Source organism: Simochromis diagramma, unplaced genomic scaffold, assembly GCF_900408965.1.
Source record: "Simochromis diagramma unplaced genomic scaffold, fSimDia1.1 OVJJ01000649.1, whole genome shotgun sequence".
Taxonomy (NCBI): domain Eukaryota; kingdom Metazoa; phylum Chordata; class Actinopteri; order Cichliformes; family Cichlidae; genus Simochromis; species Simochromis diagramma.
The window spans coordinates 593,757-618,933 of record NW_024387444.1 but is presented as its reverse complement, the minus strand read 5'-3'; the positions used below and the strand labels follow the sequence as shown (position 1 = coordinate 618,933).

The 25,177-nt window shown below is 41.6% G+C and overlaps 1 protein-coding gene across 3 annotated transcripts in view; it reads right to left on the bottom strand.

Annotated features, from left to right (window-relative positions):
• Window positions 1–25,177, bottom strand: part of cachd1 (cache domain containing 1) — a 96,140-nt gene that overhangs the window by 44,647 nt on the left and 26,316 nt on the right. For all 3 annotated transcript variants that reach the window (XM_040013542.1, XM_040013543.1, XM_040013541.1), the window contains 2 exons: window positions 19,243–19,305; window positions 9,964–10,112 (listed from right to left, as the gene is read on the bottom strand). In XM_040013542.1, the coding sequence (XP_039869476.1) occupies window positions 9,964–10,112; window positions 19,243–19,305 (212 nt within the window). The remainder of the gene's footprint in view (window positions 1–9,963; window positions 10,113–19,242; window positions 19,306–25,177) is intronic.

The window sequence follows — 25,177 nt, the reverse complement described above, 5'->3', positions numbered from 1 at the left end:
ATTTGAGAATTTATAGAGCGTGTGTCCAACTCATTTGTTGGTGGAGCTGTTCTGGCTTTTCTCTCAGCACAGATTTACAACTGCTCCACCACTTTACTTCCTATAAAACGAAAACCTGCAGATGTGCACACAGAGCTCATCAGACTTTAGAGAATTGCTTGTGGGCCTGCTAAATATTGATATTTACCAAGATCTACATAAATTGCACAATTAATAAAAGATATATGGCATGTGGAGACATAAGATCAATGAACATGAAACGTCAGCTGAAACTAATAGATTATGCTTTCTTATATTTGAGCTACACTACATCACTAACTGAATCATTTGTTGCTCAGACCTCACACTAAAGCTGAAGTTTCAGCTAGTGAACAATACTTTCCATGGAAAACTGCTTGATTACCGCTTTTTCCTCTAACAAAGCTAATGCCCAGTTCCCTGAATACATATGAATGTGATTCTAAGAAGGGCCGTCGGCCTAATTGGATGATTCAAAGCATCTGTTAAAGCGCCCCAACGTCTGCTGTTTGTCTCCATGTCAGACGTTTCATTTTTCCCCTCATTCCCCCCCAGTGTAATTTTGAGCAAAACACTACAGTGACCACAGAGAAAATGCAGCTTTTCTGTGGTTGTGGAATACACACTTACCAGCCACTTTGTTAGTTACACCTGTTCAATTGCTTGTTACTGCAAACATCTAATTAGCCAATCACACAGCAGCAACTCAACATGTTTAGGCAAGTAGACATGGTCAAGGCGACTTAATGAAGTCCAAATCAACCATCAGAATGGAGAAGAAAGGTGATTTAAGTAACTACAAAAAAGACATGGTTGTTGGTGCCAGACCCACTGTCCTGGGTATTTTAGAAACTTCTGATCCACTGGGATTTTCCCCACACTGCCACCCTACGGTTTACAGAGAATAATCTGAATAAGAGAAAAAATCCAGAGTGTGCCAGTTTGCTGAGCGAAAATGCCATGGTGACATCAGAGTAGAATGGTCAGACTACTTTGAGCTGATAGGAAGCCAAAAGCAAGCTACAACTTAAGCTGCACGCTGAACCTTGAAGCAGATGAGCTACGGCTGCAGAAGACCACACAGATTGCTACTCCTGTCAGCTAAGAACAGGAAACTGACGCTGCAACTTGCATAAGCTCACAAAAATTGGACAGAAAAGTGTGAAAACATTGCCTGTTCGGATGAGTCTCGCTTTCTACTGTGACATTCAGATGGCAGGGTCAGAATTTGACATAAACCACACGAAAACACGAATCTATGCTGCCAGGCTAATGATAGTGGTCGTGTAATTGTGTGGGGGATATTTTCTTGGCACACTTTGAAGCACTGAGCACCAACTGAGCATCATTTAAACACCACATTCTACCTACATATTGTTCCTGACCGTCAAAACCCCTTATGAGCACAGTGTACCCATCATCTGATGGTTACCGCACTTAAACATGCCAAGTCACAAAGCTCAAAGCATCTCAATCTGGTTTCTTGAACACATGAGCACCGTTGGGATGTGGCATAAAGGGAGATTCACAATATGGATGTGCAGCCAACAACTCCGCAGCAACTATGTGATTCTATCGACTCAATATGGATCAAAATCCATGAGGAATGTTTCCAGCATCGTGTGGCATCTGTGCCAAGAAGAAAGGAAGGCAGTTCTGAAAGCAAAAAATGGGGGGGGGTCTAACACAGTACTAGCCAGGGGTATCTAATAAAATGTCTATGGGAGCACAGTTGGTAAATTTATGTGCATGTACAATGATAAGATTGGAGCAAAGTAGAGTTTTTACAGCCTGAGAGGGTACAACGTTGACTGCTCAAGCAACATGTTTGTTTAAGTCATGTATTCAAATACTACCTAAGATGAAGTAACACTATGCAGAAATTGAGAAATGAACAGGAATCACTTTTTTTCTTTTTTTTGGCAAAGTTAGTTATCGCTATGCATCAGTGCAGTTTAACAAAAACACAAATGTGAAAATTCAAATGTAAATAGGCTTTTAAACTTACAATTACAATGGGTGCACGCTAACAAAACAGTAACGACAGTCGAGCCAATTAACACCAGTGGCTGACATTTCGAGTTCAGCTTAAGGTTATGCTCAACATACGGCATGTGAAGAGATTAAAGTGAAAAAGAATTGTGGGTGGGCTCAGAGAAGAAATGCTGACAATAACCGCCTCCATCATTTACATCAACAAAGCAAACTTCCAAACAAACAGAACCGCAGAAATGTTTGGTCACCCTATTGTTCTCAAGCCCTCGTGACACTTTGTGATACATGTCAACATTTAATGAGGCCACAGAGTTGAACTTTCTCCGCCCAAACCAGACCAAGTAGCTGATAAAGAAGGATGCAATTAACCAGGAAATGTAAGCAGATATGTGGGCCAGACCATCTTCAGTATTTATAGTGTCTGCTCCTTATCTTTTTTGAGGGCCTTAAAAAAAAAAAAAGAAAGCGCTCTAGATGGTGGTGGTGAAAACGGAGCAAGGCTTCGGGGTCTGACTGTGATCTAACACAGTGGAAAAATGAGTGGGAAAAGGGGAAATTTTGGCAAAATTGTGATAAGAGTGCACTAGTGTTCCCAAAATGCAGATTCTTGACTGTTAGCAATCAGGGATAAGACTGATGTCATCAGTCCAAAAAAGGATAAGAAGCATTCTTTTATCTCAAATCACAATGAGCTTTTAAAAAGCCAATTAAAAATAAAAACTCTTGGAATTCATCATTTCCTACACAGCTGCTTGCTTTTTCTTCCTCATTAGGCTCTTTAACAAGTCCCCACTGGAACCTGGTGTGATGCGGAAGATGCGGCTCTACGACGGCACTGTCCTTGAGCGCACAAAAGCCCAAAAGTATTAAAGATGTCAAAAAATGAAACGTCGCACATGACCTATCAGTTCTTTCTCACCTGTTACAGCGCCCAGCGACAGCCTAAAATGAGCTACATGTACTGTTCACTCTAAATGCTGGTTTCTGCCATACCCACAAAACGGGGGGTGGGGGGTATGCAGAGTAGCAGGCTGTTCTGCACCGCACCAAGCTTTGGTGCTTTGATCCATGCCTCCAAGTGGACCTTGCCAACCCCCCCCCCCCACCCTCATCTGGGTTAGCAACATACAACCACACGTGTGCACACATGTAAACACACACTGTGCACACTTTTTGGCTCCCTCTGCTTGCAGACCTGGCACTGGCCGTTGCTGATTGACGGGTCCTGTGATGTACAGGCTGCATTTGAACTCCGCTCATTTAGAGTCCCACAAGGCCAAAGTCATTACTATTCTCCTTCAACGCACTCTGCATAGAAGGGGTGGGCAGAGACGCTCGGCGAAATGTGTGCCAGATAAAAAATACATTTGCAGCTGCTTTGAATTCCACATCAAAAAACATGCGAAAAAGAGAGAGGGAGAGCTGGGAGGAGAGCTCCGAGTCTGATCAGACATCTTAATGAGGGCAGAGAAATCCGTTTTCCAAAAAGGTCGGACACGCACACACATTTTTTATATTTCATATATATTTTAATATGCATGTATACATTTACCGTAAACACACACAAAAACCGACAGTGATAATCTATCAAACTATCACCCAATATTGTTACAAGACCTCTGCACAATCCTTTACATTATTCTTACATTTAATAAGCTTATTAACAAATGCAGAGGTGTGTTCTACAGTTACAAAATCATCAGTAACAATCACCTTTTTTCTTACTGGGACTGAGTTTGTACCAAAACCAACCCTCCCATTTCCCTCCTTCACAGACTAAAATGGGCAGACTCTTCTAAATAAGCCATTTTTTAAAATCTATTATATTCAGGTGCCCCCTGCTCCAAGAGCCACGTATATCCGCAAAGCAGGCAGTCCCAAGCCATTCAAAACGCCCAGTGAGAATAATTACCTTGAAGGGGCTTGCTGTTGCGCGAGCCCCAACGTCAAGAGTAATACCACTCCTAATGTGTTTGCAGTCCCTCGGCGGTAGCAGCGGTAAAGCTGGCAACATGCTAGCAGGAGAATTGAGAGCGTTTGAAGACACGTTCGTGTATCTGGCTCTCAATGGCAGCTCTACCGAAACGGATTCAAATGAAATCTCAATAGGCAGAATTGATTTTGGAGGAAAGTGTGGTGTATAGAAACTACTCTACAACAGGGGACACAGCCTGAAGTGAATTTTTGATGCTATGCATTTGCATTGCATAGACTGCACTAAAGCAAGAGGTGTCTCTGGTGTCCCCCGTGTATGAAAATGAGTGTGGACAAGTATTACCAACACCTCAAAACACACGTGCCTTTACCAAGAACTTCAAAAATAAAAAAATCCCTAAAGTAATGACAAGAAAAACATGAATCTTTTACTACAAAAACTTTGATTTACTGTAGGGTACTACACTGAACTGTATTAGTCTATACAGCTGTATATGATCAATTCATAATTCAGTACAAAAAACTATGAATGTGGGAGAAATGTTGCCTGCAATAATGCCAAAATAGCAGGTTGCATACTAAGTGTAGGCTTATAAAAAGCAGAGATCACTTTTTCAGTTCAGGGAAATTCTGTGTCCAAATGTGGCCTGTTCAGTAAGTAATAGGGTATGACTCGATGAATCCGTTGCCAGTTTGTAATGATTGTCATGCTCCTCTGCTACGCTGCTCACAAGAGCAACTGCTGAGAAATGTAAGTGCAGGGTTATTGTCAATTAGAGCTACATCAGAATTCACATGTTTACAGTTTGCAGCCACCAAGTGAGTCACATCACATACAGGAAGAACCAAAGAGTGGCAGGGGTAAAAAAAAAAAAAAAAAAAGTTTCATTTTGCTTATGAATAAGTTAAATACACTCACCAGCTTACAAGCTTATTTTCCAGCGTGTACTGCGGAACAAGTCAGGACAACTGCCAGACTTAGATGTACTAATATTTATCATGTATACAGGGGTGTGTCCCACAGAATACATACGATCAAAATAGGGATGGGCCGAATAACTGGGATACTGGGGTGTTGATTTAGACACACAGAGTTGGATAACTGAATTTGTTGTCAAAGACTTTTCCTTACACTTCACAAGTGCTTCTAGTAAAATCCTCAAAGCCCAAACGCTCTATTCAACATTTAACGGGAGTGTTTTTTAGGCTGACTGCATAGCTGTGCACCTACACGCATAGTAACTGTTTTTTGTTTGTTTGGTGAAGAGAAAAAAATCTAACCACCACGCCTCTAGTTATTATATGCAGTGATAACAAGGGAAACAGGGTTGTGTCTTTTAGTCATATTAGTTGCCAATTTTCAGTCAACTTGCACGCTAATTGGCTTCAAGGTGGACATGGAAAGTTTTACTAGGCTGTTTGATTTGCTATTGTAAATGAGCTGTTGGCTACAGCTTGGCGCACTACTCCAAAAATGATGTCACATGTGGTCTTTAATAAGCACCAACGTTTAGGAGATTTCACTGCACTACTTTTCAAGTGCTCGGGAATAGCAACACTGACTAAAAACACATTCATATTAGGGATCTAATGGAAAAAGTACTTTAATGATGAAAATATGCACACACACAAATTAGGGGGTTCTATTCTAGTTCTTGGATTATTCTTTTGGTTGGGAGACTTGACGAGAAATGTAAGATCTTGGAGAAAAAGAAGAAAATGATTGCATCTAAGTAGTTTGTCCATAACACCTTTTAATGGTTTAAATCAGGTTTGTCAAACATGGGGCCCAGGGGACAGAAATCAGCCAGGCAAAGACTCAAATATGGGCCACTGGACATCTTTGGAAAATGTGAAGGAGCACATAGATTTTAAATTTTAACTGTAGTTTCATGGGTTTTACAGTTTTTATTATCAATAAAGACACAAAACACACACACACACACACGTCAGGTTTTCATATCTTATGGGGACATCTAATTGACATGCTTTCCCCAGCCACTTACCCTAACCATCAAAAATGTATGCCTAACCTTAACCCTTAGCCTAAGCCTAACCATAACCAATTGTAACCCTGACACTAAAAATACATTTTGAGTCTCAAAAATGTCTTCAAACTCGTGGGGACCGGGATTTTGGTCCCCACCAATATAGTAAACCCCCCACAAAGATATGAACACCCCCCCATATTAACAGGGTGGGGTGTTGGAGATAGAAGAAAGTTATGACAGCGGCCCAGCATTTACACCTGTTAGGGTCACTTAAACAACCCCCTCCTCCCAACCTGCCTGCTGTTTAGCCCTCTCCTTCTCTAACGTGCAAAGAGATATTATGATCTCAGTGAAACCACGAGACTACAAGATAAGCTTGATGTCATGTCCCAGTAGCTGATCACCGGCGCAATGTATCCTCTTGAACTGAACTGTAAATCTGCCGACAGCTCGGATAGTGAGAATTCTCCTTCAGAAAGAGGAGCTCGGTATTAACACCATGCTACCATTGATCCGTATGTTTAATTTATGAGTGCAGGTATTAGAAATTCTGCAGGATCCCCACCCAGCCCCACATGATACGACTACACAGTGTAAAGCTATCCTGCGGAGTGGCCTTAAGAAAGACTTTTGGCATCGTTTTCAGCAATTCTGCAACACAAGAAAAATAAATAATAAATAAATATTAAATAGTAGTGATTCTGCCCTCCAATTTAGACACAATCAGTTGCATATGCCAGTAGAATTAAATATTAAGTCATCATTAATGAAAATGGAGCACCCTCAGCATTGAAGGTAACAATAGCCTTCATAAAACAGCACCATGAGGGTTACGGAGAAAACTGTCTCCTCTAGAAATTAAATTTGTTACAATCTTTGTTTCCATCAAGTGTCATCATCACCTCAGAGTTTTACTTCTCCGAATACTTTGGTGTATACCAAAAAGTGCCAGCTTTGTGTTGTTATACTACAGGCGCTGCTTAAGCTCTGCTCACTGATGTTTGACACACTGCTGTGATGTGGGCATGCCTGAAGGCAGCAGCAGTCTTTAGGGACACACTGCCAATATTTTATTTATTTATTTTTCATTGTTTTACCTCATAAAAGTACTTTTGAGGATCACATCCGTGGCATTTTCTTTGAACGGCTCACTTGCAGCTCATCTTTTCAAGGACTACTGGTGAAATGACACCATTAAGTGCCATGCGAGATGCTCCCGTGCACACTTCTCACTTTTACATCTGCATAGCAGTGAAACTGTTGAAATGAGCACCTGGAGATTGGATGTTAAAAATACAAACATACAGGGGCTCACGCGCACCATTCCAAACAAGCAACATACATTTGCTATTTTCAGGCCGGGCTCGTCGCTGAGACCCAGCGGTGATTAAAGCATACCACTGGCTGCTAAGCGCTGCCCTTGGTGGCCTCCCTCCGCAAAACGATAGCCTGCCAGCCTGATGACTAGCAGACACCCTGTGAACCACCTGATCCCCCACTACTAAACTGGCTGACCTGACTGGAACCCCGAGAAGCAGCTGATGCCCAAGACACACTGAACTGGACCAATTCTGGGCTAACTCCTCTCCGCACATATTCCACAATGTATTTTTGGCAGCAATATGCGTTTTTTGTGTGTTTTGTTTTGTTTGTTCTTTTACATTCAAGATAAACAAGTTTGAGAGTTTGGGAAGTACATTTATCTGTGGCGACGTAACACAAACAGGACGGTCAGGAATAACGGGAAACTCCTAGCCTGGATTTCTCAACATAAAGGAATCACACGAAGGGTACCTTTAAGGAGTAAAAACGGCTTCACTCTGTTCATCCAAGAGGCTTCGTCAGTTCTAAAAACAAAAGCTGGAGAGCTCCAGGTATTTAACCCCTATTCGGGATTGTTCCCTTTGGAGGTGGTCGTTGACCCACTTGTAGGTCATGTGTGTCATCACATGAGCCAAGGTGTGAAAAAAGGTGTGGGTCATTATCATGTTATCAACTGAGGTCACCCTAGGCAAGTTGTGACAGGGGTTTGACGTGCCTGGGAAAGGATATAAAACTGCACTGTAGGCGGCTGAAATACCCAGGTTTAGAGCAAGTAGATGTTTTTGTCAAGAAACGGTTACACCAAAAACTTTGAAGTGAAACTGCAGTGTTGCTTTTTCCTCCCAGTTTGCGCTTGTATCAGATACGACATGTTATGCTGCATAAAAAGAGCCAGTCTAGGCCGTGGCCATTTCCAGCGTTGAGCTATTTGCCTGCAGGCTTTTGCCGTAGCGCTCAATATATCAGGAAATGCACAACATTGTATCGCAGAGACTTCAGTGAGAAGATTGTTAGATCCACGAGCGAGCAGCCAGTTAGGTTAGATAAGCATAAAGTCTGTAAACAGACATAAGCAGCTATCTGCTACTGGTATGACTGAAGCCTATTAAAGTACACATACGCTGTTTGTTGAGCAAGTACACAAAGGGAATTGTAGACGAGCCGCAGTTTCGCTGGAGGTCATAAGCCGAGACGCTTTTCCTGGCAACCAAGCAGAGAAACCAAATTTCCCCAAACCTCTTAATTCTTTCTAGAAGTTTTTAAAGAAAACTTTCATCAGCGAATAATTATTTTCCCCGCATTCAACAAAAAGAGCACCCGCTATCTTTTAGAAGATAAGGCATAAGCCATTTTAGATATTTTATTAAACTGTGCGAGCGCTCAAATATACGAAAGCAAAACAGCTCTCTGCTTCCCCCCCCCCTCCCCCGAGGAAGAGGCTTTGAAGTTAGGGATCCATCAGATTCGGCTTCAGTTTGGTATGTCCACAACCAACACCACAACCCCCCCTGTGAACTCCCGCTGCATCATTCTATTATTCTCGTCCAGGTCTTGCATAATAATTTTTCCTCAGCATTTTTTCTTTCCTGTGTCCACTGTTTTAGAGCTGCATTTTAAGCACGCATAATGGGCTGATAATGCGGCACATTTGCGTGAACGACGGTTACATGTAAGTACAACATGTTACACACATGTTTCATCCTGAATTCAGCTACAGGTGGCAAATGGCCCTGAGCCAGGTACAACCCGCCTCCCCTCCCTCTGCATCACAGGTGGACAGACAGGTGACCTTGCAGTCTGTGGAGTCTGCGGTGCAAAGACTTCAGAGAGCAGTAACCTGTAGCGTCGGCTGATAAAGGGGAGGGAGGCGGACAAAAATGGAGAAAGGAGGGCGGACGGGAAGAGACAGCTGCTGCTCTGTAGATTAGAACTGAAAGCGGCACTTTCTCCCTTTTTCTCCGAGCTCGGCTTTGAACAGTGTTTTCCCCCTGCTCGAGCCGATGATTGGCCAAAAATCTGGTTCTACTGTACGCTGGGCCAATTTGAACCTATCTCAGTATAGGACTTAACTCTGACAGATTTAATCCAAAGCTCAGCTTTAAATATATATGTAGGCATTTTCCCCCAAAAACTTCTCTTATTTGTGCTATATATATTATATTAACCCAGTAGAGCCCGACTGGATTTTTTTGGTCATTACTGCTGTTATCATCAAAGAGATTTAAAAAAAAAAAAAAAAAAAAAAATACAAGCAAAAATTGAAATCGTCATTCAACCTCCACGTTTTTTTCTATATACAACTCCATGCCGTCCTTGGCTCCAGGTCCCATAAAACTTGTAGTTGGGGTGCAGTGCAGAAGAGGTAAAACCAACCTTTTAATTTGTTCCATCTTATGGTTAGAGTTTTAAAAAGCTCCCATGTAATCAGAGCATGACGCTGGCTCAAGGCAGCAAATGATGCGATTTAAATACGGCTATAACTAATCCAAGGATGATCAAAACAAGGGAGAAATGGGGATTTGTGTGTAGCTGGCCCATAAAACAATGCATAGAGAGCTTGAGTGCAGGTGCTAACAGTGGGAGGTGAGTTTACAGGCACAGAGTGAACCCTCCTGCAGAGACTTTGGTGTGCGTGTTACGAGAGACACACAAAGGAAACGAGGAAAAGTGGTAAAGTGATTGTAAAGAGAAAGCTACTCACTCCATCATTGATGCTGGTATGGCGCAGCAGTCCTGTATGGCAGTAAGCGGAGAGGTGAGGTGGGCGGTGTACGATGCTTCCACCACCTGCTTATTCCTGTTCACCACATCCAGGTATCTGTTAAACTTCTCCCGAATCTTCTTGGCCAGCTGCACAAAGGAAAAATGAAAACTGTGTCAATAAGACAAAAACTAATGGTGACAAATAAATAACCCCCGCCCCATTCCCACATGCCTAATCCAACAGACAACTTTGCATTTAAAACTATCAGCTACTTGGTCTGCGTGATTCCAAGTGGCAGTGCAAGGAGAGGCGAATTCATATTAACAGCACGTTTGTGTGGCTCAAGTTTCCCACTTAGGGGCCAAATATGGCGCCAAAGAGGGGAATGTAGTTCAGGAGTATGGTGGGATCCCATTTGCTAAAAATTCAGTCACACATTTCCTCCCCCTGGGATTACAACCCACAGATGTGAGACAATGACATACGGTAAGTTTTGATAGCACTCTTTTTGCTGATAGTTGAAAGAATTCCTTATTTAAAAAGAGCTGCTCCACAAGGTAGAACCACATGTTTGATTAGGGAGACTTTACACCAGGCGCCCTTCCTGATCCCCAAAGGGGATCTTTGGCTTGTGTAAACCACTACATTTTTGTTGATAGTACGAAACATGATTAATGGTGCTAGTTCTCGGATCGCACACATTTGTTTCTTATAACCACTTCACTTTGCAACAACAGAGTGAAAATTGATTGGTCAGAAAAGCTATTCATCAGCCTGATAACAACAATTCACCTTTGCAGCAAATGTGTGGTTTCATACTGCAATGCAAAAGTGTACTTCAAACAGTTTGTACACCTGTGAACGTTTACCTGAAATTGTTCACATTCTCAAGTGAAACAGTCAAACAGAACTTTGCAGTCAAAAACACAGATTGCGGAGCTTTTACAAAGACACAAATACAAGCATACACGCAATGCCTTTTAATATTTTAAATAGTTTATCCGTGTTTAACAGTTTGTGGGAGGTCCAAACAGTTTACTTCCATGTGTGTTTACTTCCATGACTGATTGACTATTTCCTTTTCCCCCTGCAGTGGCATATGCAAGTAAATGCTGCTCGAAGGGAGCCATGAGTTTTTGTGGCTTCTTTCTCACTGAATCTTGTTATCTTTTCTCTCTCTTTGTCTTTTTGCTGCTTTGTCCTTAAAGAAGTTTGTTTGACAATCACCTCAGCTTTCCTCTCAGCCTTCTTTTAATATAAATGGATAACGTCTATGTTTGGCGCTCCTACAATTTATATATATAAAAATAAAAGAAACATCAGAAAAAGGACTGTTCTAAGGCACAAGAAAAGTACTACAAACAATGTCACCCATGTCCTCAGCTTGACACAGCTCATTTGCTTCATTCAGCCCTATTTGTAGGAAACTGCAAATATGTCGGTTGGGGGTGCGGCTGTACGCTGTTGTATAAACGTGTAAACAGGGAATGACACCTCCAAGAATCCTGACATAAAGTGAGCCCCTAAATACACATGCGCGCAGACGTACACAACTTAATATTCATAAAAGGAAGCTGAGTGATATCAAAGCAGCACAGATCTGGAGCTGCTTAAACCATAGCAGAATGACGGGGATTTAAGAACTCAAACGCACTCCACTTCCACTAATCACATCTTGCATAATTTAAGAAGAAAATCCAACTAAAAATACAACAGGTGTGCAACCTAGAGTGAAACGTAGGAGCTTGTGGCAGCTGCATGCAAGTATTTGTGGTAAAGAACAACTGCAACGTGCATGCATTTTATTGCAACACATTTTACGTAGCACGTTTTTTTCTCTCTCTCATCTCCTTATGCTGACAACTTTGCACAATCAAAATCAAATGTTTTACTATATTAAATGTTTTTGAAATATGCATATAAAGATCTCCACAAATTTCCAGTCAGTTGGAATTCTGTTTTAGGGTATAATTTACTTTTAAACCAATGCACAGAAACTGAGAAGCAGAGGAGAAACATGGGGTTTCCAGACAAAGGCAGCAACAACAGCTAATTCAGCTGTGTTTACTGGAGCCCTTCATGCTGCCCCCCTGAACAAGCATACATTATACTTTTTCTTTGAAGGACTAGGTTCTGGTTGAGCACACAAATCACAGTGCTCTTTCAAAACAGGGATCCAGCTCTTTGGGGAAACTAATAACCAGCTCTGTAGCAGCCTCCTGGGGGACATTAATAACCAGCACACCAGCAGCTCTTCACCAGTCACTCCTATTCTTGCTTTTGTTTGCCAAAAAAAAAAAAAAAAACTTGAAAAGATGGGGAATTGTTTGGAACTTCCATCTAACTAATGTGAGGCAAGACATGTATGTAATCTGTTATAAATTGCCTTGTTAACAAGCCTTTTTCTTTTGCTCACTCCCCCTTCAGATCGTCCATAAACCTTTTTCCCCTATTCTGATTGGCTGAATTTGAATGATTGTACATTTATAAACAGTAACTGCGGCTTTTAGTCCCAGGCCAAGGTGAACGGATAGTCTTATGATGCTGGTGGTCATAATTTGGCATAGGATAATTTGGAATCATGTTATTAAAGAGAAACTATTGTGCTCTTAAACCTGGATGTTAAACCTGGCGAAATTTTCCAAAAAATAATGTCAGAGTATGTGCAAGCAATTTCTGTGAGCCAAAAGCTCAGGTTTAAGACCAATCTAATTCCTCATTTTCAGTTTCTTGGCTCCATATGATGCTGAAGGAAGGGGATATCCTGAATGTGTCATCTAAGACACAGAGCCTTGGCTAAGAGAGCACAAACCTGACATTCAAACCTTTCGTTAATCAGGAGCAGCCAATCAGAAGAAAGCTGTCTTGTGGCTCAGTCACAGTAAAGTAAAAGTAGGATGGCAATCCCCTTGTGACTAGGAGAGAAAAATTAAATTCGGTGACCAATTGCAAATAACTGTAACAACCAACTAGTCACCCAAAGGTTTTCCAACACTCTGCAGTAGGTCAGCACCAATTCAACTGCAACACTTCTCTACAATAGGTGACTCGACTCAATCCTCCTTGTGGTTATATTTTTCTATACTATTGTTTTATATATGTTACAGTAAGGTTGTTAAGCACTCATATTGCAGTCACTGTGTTGTAGCAACTATGTCATTATTTGGCAACAGATTTACGCTTTTCCCTATTTGTCACAGTAAACCACCCTATTATCACAAAGCACTTCACCCCATTAAGTTGCAAACGTATAGCAGACTGACTTCCAAAGTCACTTCTGAGAGCAGTCTTCACATGCAACAGGTTGATTGTATACGCCATAATATTTTTGATTGTACCGAAGTCTCCAACCACTGTTTGCTCCAAGTGTTACGGAAGCATTAAAGGACGGCAGAGAGGGATCTACTTAATCGACTTCTTTCATCAATGGTTTGCTGCACAAAGGCCCAGCATGGGATAAATAAGGATCATTTTTAACAGTTTTGGAGAATGCCATGCAAAGTTATAAACAAAAATAATTTTACAATTACTTTCAATTCTTTTGGCTTGTCAAAAGATTTCCTTCAAAATATGAGCTTTTTAAATCTTAAAAGCTTAACATTTTAAATTATGGTGATATACTGGTGCAAAATTGATATCAAAAAGAAAAAAGTCTAACTGTCCAAAACCTTATAGATCGAACTAATCCACAAGTGGCATCTAATTATTTTAGAGAAAATAAAGATAAAATAATGTAAGTAACAAAATCTTCAGATAATGTATAGTTTTCTATTATATGTAAATTTTAAGAATGAAAAACAAATCAGTAAATACTTTCCAAAGTCACTTTGAGTCACCTCAGCCTTGTTAAAAACAGAAAAAGGCTTATTCCCCACAGTACGTGGATCCCTTTGTTCCCGTAATTACAGCTGCCTGAAAAATGGCTGAGATTGAATCCAGGAAAAGGGAAATACACCACGACCCAGTGACCGCTTGTATGCCTAATCAGCTGGCCGCTATTCCAAGGGTTTTAGGAGGGGCCTGAGGCACAGCCCGCAATTATTGACCTTCCACCGCAAGGAACACGAACACCAGCGTGACCACTCATACAGGGGCAAGAATTTAAATGCACACATGGACACACTCACAGTTGTATCCATGCATGAAAATCAGTTGAAGTGAACTATGCAAGAAAAGGAAAAATAGGCCGGTGCTCTGCTAAGAAGTGTTTCCATAGCTGGAGGAGGGAGAGTAGCACAGAAACCAAAGCTCGAGTTTTAACAGAGCGACTTAAAAGAAACCAGAACCTTCTAGCTGTGCAAGTTCAAGCTCATGTTACAGTCTGCCCGGTGCAGCCAAAACCAACCTGTGCTCTGCAGATTAACCACTCTCCCCAAAACATACAACTCCTCTCTCCCATCTCTGACCCATCCAACCAGCATATGGAGGGTTTGCAGCACCCAGTGGGGCTGGTTGCGCCACAAAAGCAGACTGAGTGGAACGGATGTTCGTTGAAGTCTCGTGTTGGACCTAATGAGGTTTGCCAGTCAGCCTTCAACCACAGTCGCTGGCAGCGGCATTTGTGGCAAACCAAAACTTACTTCGGAATGTTGGGGTAAAGGACTTGGTAAAAGCGGGATGCAGGTCTATTCTGCAAACCTCAGCCATTATATAGAAAGTTAACAGTGCATGCGTCGCCTCTGCTTGGATAAACGAACCTCTCATAAAGGACTTGTTGCTTATAATGAGGGTGAGAAGTTTTCCAAGGCTATTAGAGTGCTGACTCGTTCCTTCTTGACATAATGATGTAGGTATTCAGCATGACTGGAGAAAGTACATTTTAATGTGTGGTTAACAGGTCGATTGTAAAAACGGTAAAGTCGCAGCACGTTTCAGAGATGAAGTACAAAACATTTGGCGGCTTAAATCTGTTAACGTGGCGGCGTGGGTGTGGTTCAGTTTTATGCTAATGTTCCGCTCAGCTTCACTCATACATTTCCATAACACTGAAACCAGCCACACACAACATGTACAATAATATGTACTAATATGCACTGCAATAGCCCTGCCATAATCTGGACTTTAGCATAGACTGAGATGCCGTGTGACAGATCACCTGTCTTAGAGAAGTACACAATGTTAGGGTTGTTAGAACCTGACCGATCTTGTCTGGGATAAATTACATTGAAAAAGGTCATGGATGGGTTTTGCTGCTGATTCATCAGACTAAAGAGAAGCTTTGAGGCTTCTGTCAGATTAGGTTAGGCATAGTGAGACAGTGAAACAGAAACTGAAAGGGAAGATTTACATTTTTTTTTTTTTTAAATCTTATTGACATTTAAGGCATTCTCCAAAACAATCATCTTTTAGTAAGCTGGGCACAACTAAAGATATTGAAGATGTGCATTACAGTCATAGTAAACTTGCCCTGATGACTTTTAAAGAACAATCACCAACACAGTTAGCGTGAAATTAACCAATAGGGTTGCACATTAGGAACGGGTTCACAACAGTATTGCAGACTACAACTATATACTATAAATACCATCTGATGTCAAGCTAAAGTTGTTTACATTTATCCTTATATGCCAACAGAAACCCAATTTAACTTTTCTTCTCAGTGTAGGACTATAGTGGCAAGCCAATAAAATGTTAGCAGTTCGCACCTGAAATGAGGGAATAATCCAAACCTAATTTCTCGACTTGAACAGAACCATTTTTAGCTGTCCTTTTACTTTCATTTCTTAAATGTCACATCGCGAAAAGGGCTCTGCCTGGGCTGAGTGACAGCTCCAATGCTTTCCCGAAGCCAGAGTGGCTCACTGAACGGCAATAACATTGGAAAATGTAGTGTGCACACACACTACCCATTTGAGTTCAGATATGCAGATTTAAGGTCATGAATATAGGATAAAGTACTGATCACATACTTTAAGGGATCTGGTACAATTTCATTTTTCTCATTTTCAGAAAATCCAACAGACTTTTGAGCCTTTACTTACTTAAGCCAACAGCTACAATCTGAATCATGATCACAAAAAAACTGATTAAAGAAATTGAGGAAAACAGAAAAGGCTATGAGACACCCCACCTCAAACTTCTGCTGGTCCCCTTTTGACTGCCAAAAAGCCCTGACCTGTCGAGGCATGGACTCCACTACACGTCTGAAGGTGTACTGTGGTATCTAGCAACAGCTCCTCCCTTGTGTTGTCCTCGGGTCAAAAATGACCCGTAGGTGTATGGCAAACAAGTGTATGGGAATCCTGAGGATATTACAAGGGTTAAGACCTGCAAGTTATAGGGCGGGACCTCCCTGGATCTGAATTGTCTACCCAGCACATCCAACAGATGCTCGCCAGGTGTTCCCCAGGTAAGCAAGACACACATCACAGCCATCCACATTATGTTTAAAAAAAAAAAAAAAAGTGACCCATTATTGCAGGCCACCTGATGCTCATATGCACGTTGTTGGCACTTTATGCAGTGGACAAGGATCAGCATGGGCTGATGGGCAGCTCACGACCCTGTCGCTGGTACACTACTGTTCCTTTCTCGGATCTCTTTTGATAGTGGTTCAGGGGGTTGGGAAGCTCATCTGTAACCGGAAGGTTGCCGGTTCGATCCCCGGGCTCTCTGTCCTGGTTGTTGTGTCCTTGGGCAAGACACTTTACCCTACCGCCTACTGGTGTTGGCCAGAGGGGTCGATGGCACGATATGGCAGCCTCGCTTCTGTCAGTCTGCCCCAGGTCAGCTGTGGCTACAACTGTAGCTGCCTCCACCAGTGTGTGAATGTGAGAGTGAATGAATAGTGGAATTGTAAAGCACTTTGGGTGCCTTGAAAAGCGCTAATAAATGCAATCCATTATTATTACTGAGCACTGTTGACCAGGAACACCCCACAAAAGATGCAGGTTTGGAGATGCTTGGACACAGTTGTGTAGCCATCACAATTCAGTCGCTGTCAAACTCGCTCAAATTCTTACGCATGCCCATTTTTCCTGCTTTGAGAACTAAATTTGCACTTGCTCCCCAATATGTCCCCCCCACGACCACGTGCCATGATGCAGAGATAATAAGTGTTATTCACTGTGTATTTTGTAGTTTGTATTGTGTGTGCAGTACTTACTAGTATACCACAATGTTTCGCCCCTGACCCCACCACTCACTGCTGTGACGTCATCAAGGGAGGGAAAAGCAAATATGAATGAGATTTTTTTCCTTAGGGAATCTCACGAATGAGCCCTACAGCATAAACAGCTTCCCTCAGTGAAATTTACAAGCACAGACAATAAGCTAAATATAATATAATATGAACTCCATGGTAGTGGTTAATCTGCTACCTCATCAATGCGTTCTTATTCTATAGTATAACATATTTATAGACATTTTTTTTAATTTTAGAGTCAGCATTAGACAATGTTACATTTTATAGCAAATTTCAGACAACATAATTTTTATACCACGTTTTATATTAACAACTTTTTGTGTGTGATGGGCATTTTTTCTGTTTTTCTTTTTTTGTTGTTTAAAGAAACACATCAAATAAGCACATAAATAAGCAAACAAACAGAGAATAAACATGTATTCATATAAAACAAACAAGGGACCTCTTTGTTTTACTCAGGTTGCCCTGCTGTATATTAAAAAGTAAGAATGAGAGATCTCTGGAGGAGAAAAATCCCTTTGGGGTTGTGTGAGGAAGGGCATCCAGCATACATAAAAATCTGCCAAATCAAACACGCAGTACAACCCACTGCTGTGACCCACTGTGAATAAGACCAAAATCAACTTTTTAGGGCAACTAGAAAAATGTGTCATTTCTTTTGTTAAGAAAAAAAAAATACATTTAGCCTCCTTTTTAGGCAGCATCTGCCACATCTGGCATAGGATAAAACATTAATGGTTGCCAGCATTTTTAATTATTGACAACCACTCTGACAGCATGTGTTCAACATGGAGAACACACTCACAGGAAAGACTGAAAGAAAGCCAGACAGGAAGAGGGAGAACCTGTGTCATCAGAAAGGGACAGACATCTGTGTGCCTGTCTAAATAATACATTTCCAGAGGAGAAACTCGAAGCTGTTAGAGGGGACCCCTTTGCAGCTCCTTGCCTTCCGTCTTTCTTCTCGCTCTCTTCCTCTGTAGATACCATCCTAATTGAGCCCTAGCTTGGCTCGGGGACACGGACACACACAGCTATGCCAAAGCTGTCATCTGGATTAGCTGGGGCCCGACTCAAAAGGGTTTCAGTGAGAATTTTTGCCCACTCTCTTAGCCAGACACAGACATACAGCAGCTACAAATGAGCCCACATTGAGGACCTTTTGTTCTGCGATCGCTTCTTGTTATAGCACACCACATGCAACGCAAGTTGGAAAGCTAAGATTTATTGTTTTTTGTTGGACTTTCTGGAAACACAGAGGTTGGAATTGTGCAACTGAAATTAGCGAGACATGCGTTAAAGACCATAATCGCGACTATCCTTAGCAAGAGGCACTCAAAGATGAGAGACTGCCGTTGGCTTGCAAGCTGTTCAGAAAGGCGGCTTTTCTATGGAGACGAAGGACGAAGAGCGCTTTAAAGCCAGTTTTAGCTGCCTGTGGAATCGTAAATACCTGCAAGGTGAGATAGTATATATTTCGCAAACACATGCATGAGATGACACACTGGAGCACAGACAGAAATATAGTCGCGGGAGAAATGCAAACAAACATCAACCTGTCTGTTCTTGCTGGTGGCTGTTTACCAGTCTGGTGTTTACTGTCACTCTTCCAAGATCCCTCGTGCAGTAGTAAAATACGCACACACACCCAAAATCTTGCCTGATGTGACATAGGATGCCAGGGATTCTGTGCATACTGTTTTTTTTAATTCACGACTAAAAAAAAAGCTCTTGGATTGGGGGATGGTGGGTTCTTTTTTCTTTTTTTTTTTAACAAATCATTCGTTTTCTTTTTTTATTATTCTGTCTGACTGAAAGCTATGTGCTCACATTGTGAGCAGAGGGAGATGGGAAGACAGAGAGAGGGGGGGGGGGAATGAGAGAGGGAGCACAGACAAGTGGAAAAACAGGCAGAGAACTTCAAAGCCAATGAGACAGCAGCCACAGAATTTTAATACACCCCCTTTTTCCTCTGATGGCTGGTGCATGTGTTCAGCGCTGCTGGGCTCAACTCTGCACATGACAGGCACAGTCCATGGCGCGCACAGGCACGCCACGCATGGCCAGGAAGGCACGCACGCACACACACACACACGCACGCACGCACGACAGAGGAAGCTTTTGTTACTCACCTGCTGGACTTCTGTCTCTCCGTTTGATGTCTTCTCGGTGTAAACGAACGAGCTGAAAATCCTCTGTAAAGAGAGGGAACCAAGCAGAGAGAGTGACGTTAGATCACGAGGAACGCTGATCGAGATCCAATAACTCAAATCCATCACTTTAAAGGAAACCTTTTTCATTAACAAACTGTAAAACTCAGTCAAACCAGGACCTGTTCCTGCGTACATGGCATTAAAGCTAATTAAGTTCTCTAGCTCTAATAAAGCCATCACCGCGGCTGGGTGAAGAACTAAATGTGTCCGCTGCAGCCAGAACTGGAAAAAGCCTCAAAAGAATTTGAGGCCAATTCTTCAATCGGAACCTCATTCCCTTTATTTTTTATAATACTTTAAATTACAGTGAGGTGAATGTTAGTCTGCATTTTCTTGCCGCCTGTATTTAGTGCTCCTTGATGGGCTGTTTGTGTTTAAAACTGAAATCAAGAAAGTACACTCTAGAGCAGAATATGCTAGCACAATTACAAAACAAAAAAAGCCACGTGAGAAGATTTTTCTAAGACCAGATATATGGATTTGTCAAACAGTGTCAGCTAAGAATAGTTACATTCCATCCAGCGTTTAGTTGCTGGGCTCCGGCAGCCTGTTGCATATTTTGGCTCCTTGGCTCGTGTGAATATAGTGAAAGCATCATTAATGTTACTTCTCTGAGTTTTGAAACACCTACAAGTTGGATGAAGAAGAAGTTATATGGGGGGGTTCCCGTTGTTGCATGATGATGCTGTGAGACTACACTGAATTAATAGCATCCAGCTATCTTCATCAATCAAGAGATGAGGAGGAAAGAGAAAAAAAAAGACAAGGTAAACACTGGCTGTAGTGCTGTTGCATTACTCTGTTGAGACAAGTGTGTCTGGATCCATTTTATTAGCGGCCCAGAGAGAATGATAAACCTGACTACCTGCCAAAACATAGTCCTGTCAACTGCATCAGTTTCTCAGTTGGGAGGGGAAACGCCTGCCCGAGTCTAGAAGTCAGCCGTAGCATAAAAATGAAGGTTTTTATGAGCTCGAATTGCAAGATGATGTTAAATTTCCCTCCCTTCGCCTTCTAGGCTGAAACATTTTTAACAGTTCCTGATTTATATTGTTGAGCAGAGAGGATGTGGAGTGGTGCATTAAGGCATGGAGAAAATGAGTCCGGCTGTGACCTCAGCACTCAGAGAGCCCCAGAAAAACATTATATGAGCCGCCTAAATACGGACCTGCTCTGACACACAGAAACATGCAGACATTTATTCAGATGGTCTCTCGAGTCTTGTATATTTGCTCTCTCTCTCTTTTTCTCCTACTTATTTACACATACACACTTGTTAAACACAGGCACCGGTGCCATGTGTCAGCTACAAACAGAGTACAACTAATGTTTGTGTTGAGGCAGCAGGCGGGCAGGTGTTTCACGGTAAGCTGCCCCACCGTACACAAAGCCTTAAATTGTCTGGTTTCTACACTCCAACCATTTCCTGATGCCTGTCCACACCTTTTGTCAGACACATTCCAGAGGACACCAATTACCCAGATTGTAACTTAAATAAACTAAACCTGGATTTGTGTTACTATGGACTTATGCCATAGTTAGACATGTCTCTGTTTCAGGGTATATCTGGTGACAAAGTGAGCTCAGTTGTCAAGCAGTTTACGCTTTAAGACATTTTATCATTGGAGATATTGTGCCTCAGCATCAGAGGAACCTTTCCTTTAACACTTGGAACATACAGTACAACAAGAAAAGTATTGGACCACCTACACACAACACCCGCATTAGCTTTTCCTAAAATTCACCCACCCTTTTGTACCTATAACAGCATTTGTTCTTCTGCTAAGGCTTTCCATAAGATTTTGGAGAGCGTGTCTATGGAAAAAATTTTGGCATTGTGACATTGAATACTCCCATTCTCCATTCTAGTTCATCCAAAAGGTGTTTGACAGGGTTGAGGTCGGGGCTTTGTGGGGGTCAGTTAAGTTCTTCCACACCAAACTCATCCAACCATGCCCTCATGGACCATGTTTTATGCACTGGGGCAAAATCATGCTGAGACAGAACTGTTCCCACAACATTGGAAGCAGAAAATCATCCAAAAATGTCTTGGGAGGCACAAAGATTTCTCTTCACTGCAACTACAAGGCCCAGGCCAAAGTCCAGAAAGAAAATGATTACGCGGTATGGCCAAACACTTTTGCCTATATAATCTATGCATGCTTTCCTCCCTTTCTTCCCATTGTAATTGGAACTGTGCTGGAAGTTTCAAGTTAGAAACACAACAAAGGATGATTACAGGATGGGGGGAGGGCTCCAATGCTTATGTACTAATAAAGGGTGTTGGACAGAAGAAGACCAAGAGACTTGTTTTGGGATGGGGGGATTAAAGTAATAGAAAGCAGAAAATCAACAAATATTTGCCACTCTAACTAGGAAATAATGTAATCTAATAAAAAGGACAAATATTGTCAGCCAGTGATGGAGACGCACAAACAGATACAACTGTTCGCTGAAACCTCTGCACAATGCTGTCTTCTGATTCATAATGAGTCTTTTCAGCTTATACTGGTAGATTAAGTATGAAATGACATTTCTGACAATTCAATTATTTCCAATATGGCTTATAAACACTGGCTGGAATAAACACACAATTTCGAGTTTTGAGTGTGTAAATGGGAGTCAGTGGTCCTCGTTACTAGTGATTGCTTTTGTGCATATTCATTTCATTTTACAGAGCAAGTGACTAACACACAAAACACTTTAATTGTGTTATTACAAACACACGAGCACATTTCACTACTGAGTTATTTGCAAAGTGCAACACCAAGCCCAGACAGTCTATAGTTCCACGCCCTTCTTGGGTGGGTGGGGGACGAAGGTCCAATACATGGAACTGTCAAATAAACACGACCAAAGTACACTCAAACAGAGCTTCCGCCACTTAGCAGCAATCACTTTTAAAACTTAAAGACTGCAATAACAAAAGAGAAGGAGAAAGGGGGAGGAGTAGGAACTGTGAAGGGGAACTACGTGTTTTTCCATTTAGCAAGCAATCTTGAGAAATTGCGAACAAATCCTGAAGAGAGCAGAGCGGTTGTTGCTGATTAGCCACAGGTTAGCCGGCTTTCCCCCCAGTGCCTAGAGTGTTTGTTGTTAGAGCTGCTTTGCGGTTTTCACAGCTATGGAGCAGCTGGAGAGGAATGCTCAGCTCTGAAACCTGAGACGCCTGAGGCTGCTCGGGCCACCACGGTCCTGTGGCCTCCTGTGACCCAAAATCACACATGCACAAAACTGGAGTACATGGGGACACTCAGACTTCCCTACACACCTTGTAGGTTACTCTGTTGGGTAAACCTCAGCATCATGAAAGAAGACAAATTACAAATACCAGAAAATGACACAAATGTTCATTTTAGATGTCTGACGCACAAGGGGAAGGTTAAACAAGACCTTTTTCAAACAAAGAGCATTCTAGTGGAAACTTTGGAACTGTGTTAATGTTTAACCGTGTGTGTGTTTTTTTTATTTTAATACTTTCATTCAATTGAGTTTTATTTATAGAGTGTTAAATCACAAAAACAGATCCCTGTGTTTTAAATTGTAAGGTGAAGACACTATCATAATAGAGAGAAAAGACCAATGAAAAGATGACCCCTATGAGCAGGCACTTGGCAACAGTGGGAAGGAAAAACTCCCATTTAACAGGAAGAAACCTCTGACAGAACCAGGCTCAGGGAAGACCACCTTTTCCAAACATGCTAGTTTTATTTTGAATGCTTACACTCTTTTTTTTAAATTTGCTTCAAAATTATTGGCTCCCCTGATGCCAATTTTCAGTTGGGTATCTTTTTTTGCTTGATAAGTCATTTGTTTTAAGTTTCATTCACATATCCTGACAAATTCTATCTCTATGCTTCCTTTCACCTTGAGGAGATTGACAGTTCTACACACACTAAGGCTTTCCCACAGCATAATGCTCCCACCCTTGTGTTTCACTGTTTTTTGGGCTGTACACTCCTCCATTCTTTCGCTATATCATCTCTTAGGTCAAAGAGCTCTAATTTTGTCACATTGGACCAAAGGATATGCTTCCATTAAGTATAATCTCTCACCAGGCTGTCTTTAACATTCCTCAGTCTAACTTAAAGGGGCAGCTTTTGTAGGAGTGAAGCTTTTCTTGGTCTGTAACCTCACGGTCCATTCCTGCATAGGGGTCTAATGATTTTCATCATTGAGACTACAATTCCTGACATGGCAAGTCATTCAGTAGTGTCTTGGCAGTTGTTCTGAGGTCTTTAGACACATCTCTCACTACTTCTACTTTCTTCCTCTGTCAGGCTTGTTCCGCGCTGTGTGGCTCTCTTTGATACTTCTTGATATTTCTCACTCCAGTTTGTGACACTTGGAAATGCTGTGATAACTTTGTATATCAATCTCATGTTTTGTGAGCAAGCCTTAACTGATTTATCTTGTTTTTCCATGGGTTGCCTTTTTCAAGTGACAGCTCAAACCTTTGCTGAAGTTTGTCTGTGTGTAAATAAAATATGCCTCAGTTTCAGCTTCATTTCACAAGCTGTGAGCACTACAAAATTAAAGCACATCATTGCACAGCAATGGTCTGTGCTATAGCTCAATAACAGTCAGTTTTGCAGGGGGCTAATATACTTCTCCTGGTCCTTTTTGGTGTTTTGTTTTCACAAAATAATTCTAATTCAAAACACTTTTTTGAATTATCCCTTGGTTAAAGTTCACACAACAGTAAATGTTTTCCCTTGCCACTAACATACTAAATTGTCTTACGTTTAAAATTTGTGATAAAAGAGTTTTTTTTAAATAACATTTGCCTTTAGTGACAAAATGTCATCCATACATAACATTTTGATTTGATTGCACTGCTGCAAGGTCCAAAACGCATGTGTCTAATGACACATCAAAAAGGCTAACCCTGGCTCTACATGGGAAGCATTGCATTCAGATGACTTGTGCATTGATTGCAGAGCTCCAGCCTTCGACTCATTAGGCCAGATTTTAAAGCCATTCACCATGGGGTTAATCCTAGACACAGATGAGTGGTTCCCAGGAATGCCCAAACCTTAGTGGAAGCTCAAACTGTAAGCTTCCACTAACTAAATATCGGGACTTGGTAGCTTTTCAGAGCTATGGTACATTTACTGTGGATAATTCATGTAGGCTGAGACATACAGGGAAATACTGCCCTCACCTATGAGAATATCTGACTCCTTTAAACTTTTTCACTGCTTTATTTATTTTCTCAGTTGCAGAAAGAGAAAATGATTAACACGTCACAGCCTTTTGCAGGTCTAAAGCAGACTCCCTTAGGTTTCTCCTTAACTTTTGCATCCTCTTTGCACCCATCTCATATCAACACTGGACCCATATGTATCCATTTAATTAGCTCTACCACTTCATCTCCTCAGTCAGGCCCTCTTGGGGATGTCAAACTACCATAAGAGGCTCTTCTTACTTAAAGTGAGTCTTCTGTTTCCAGGGATGCAGGGAAGAAAATCCAGACAGAAGACTGATGACACCAACCACATGATGGAGACTTAGAGAGTCATTTGTGTAGGTTTTTTTTTTTTCAAAAAGGAAAAACTAGTAGTAAAGAAAAAGACTGCGGAGAATAAAAATTACGGAAAGGCAAAAAATAAAGAAGATAAGAAGCAGAAGTCGTCAGATTGGGAATGAACATATTAGCAATTCATCGATCTTCAAAGAGTGGGGCTGGAATTGCACAAGCAAGCCTGTATACAAAGATGCGCGCGCACACACACACACACACACACACACACACACACACACACACACACTCTCTCTCTCTCTCTCTAATCCTGTCTTCAGGGCTGTCTTTAGTGGTCCGTGGTTCATCGGTGAACACACTACAGGGCAAACT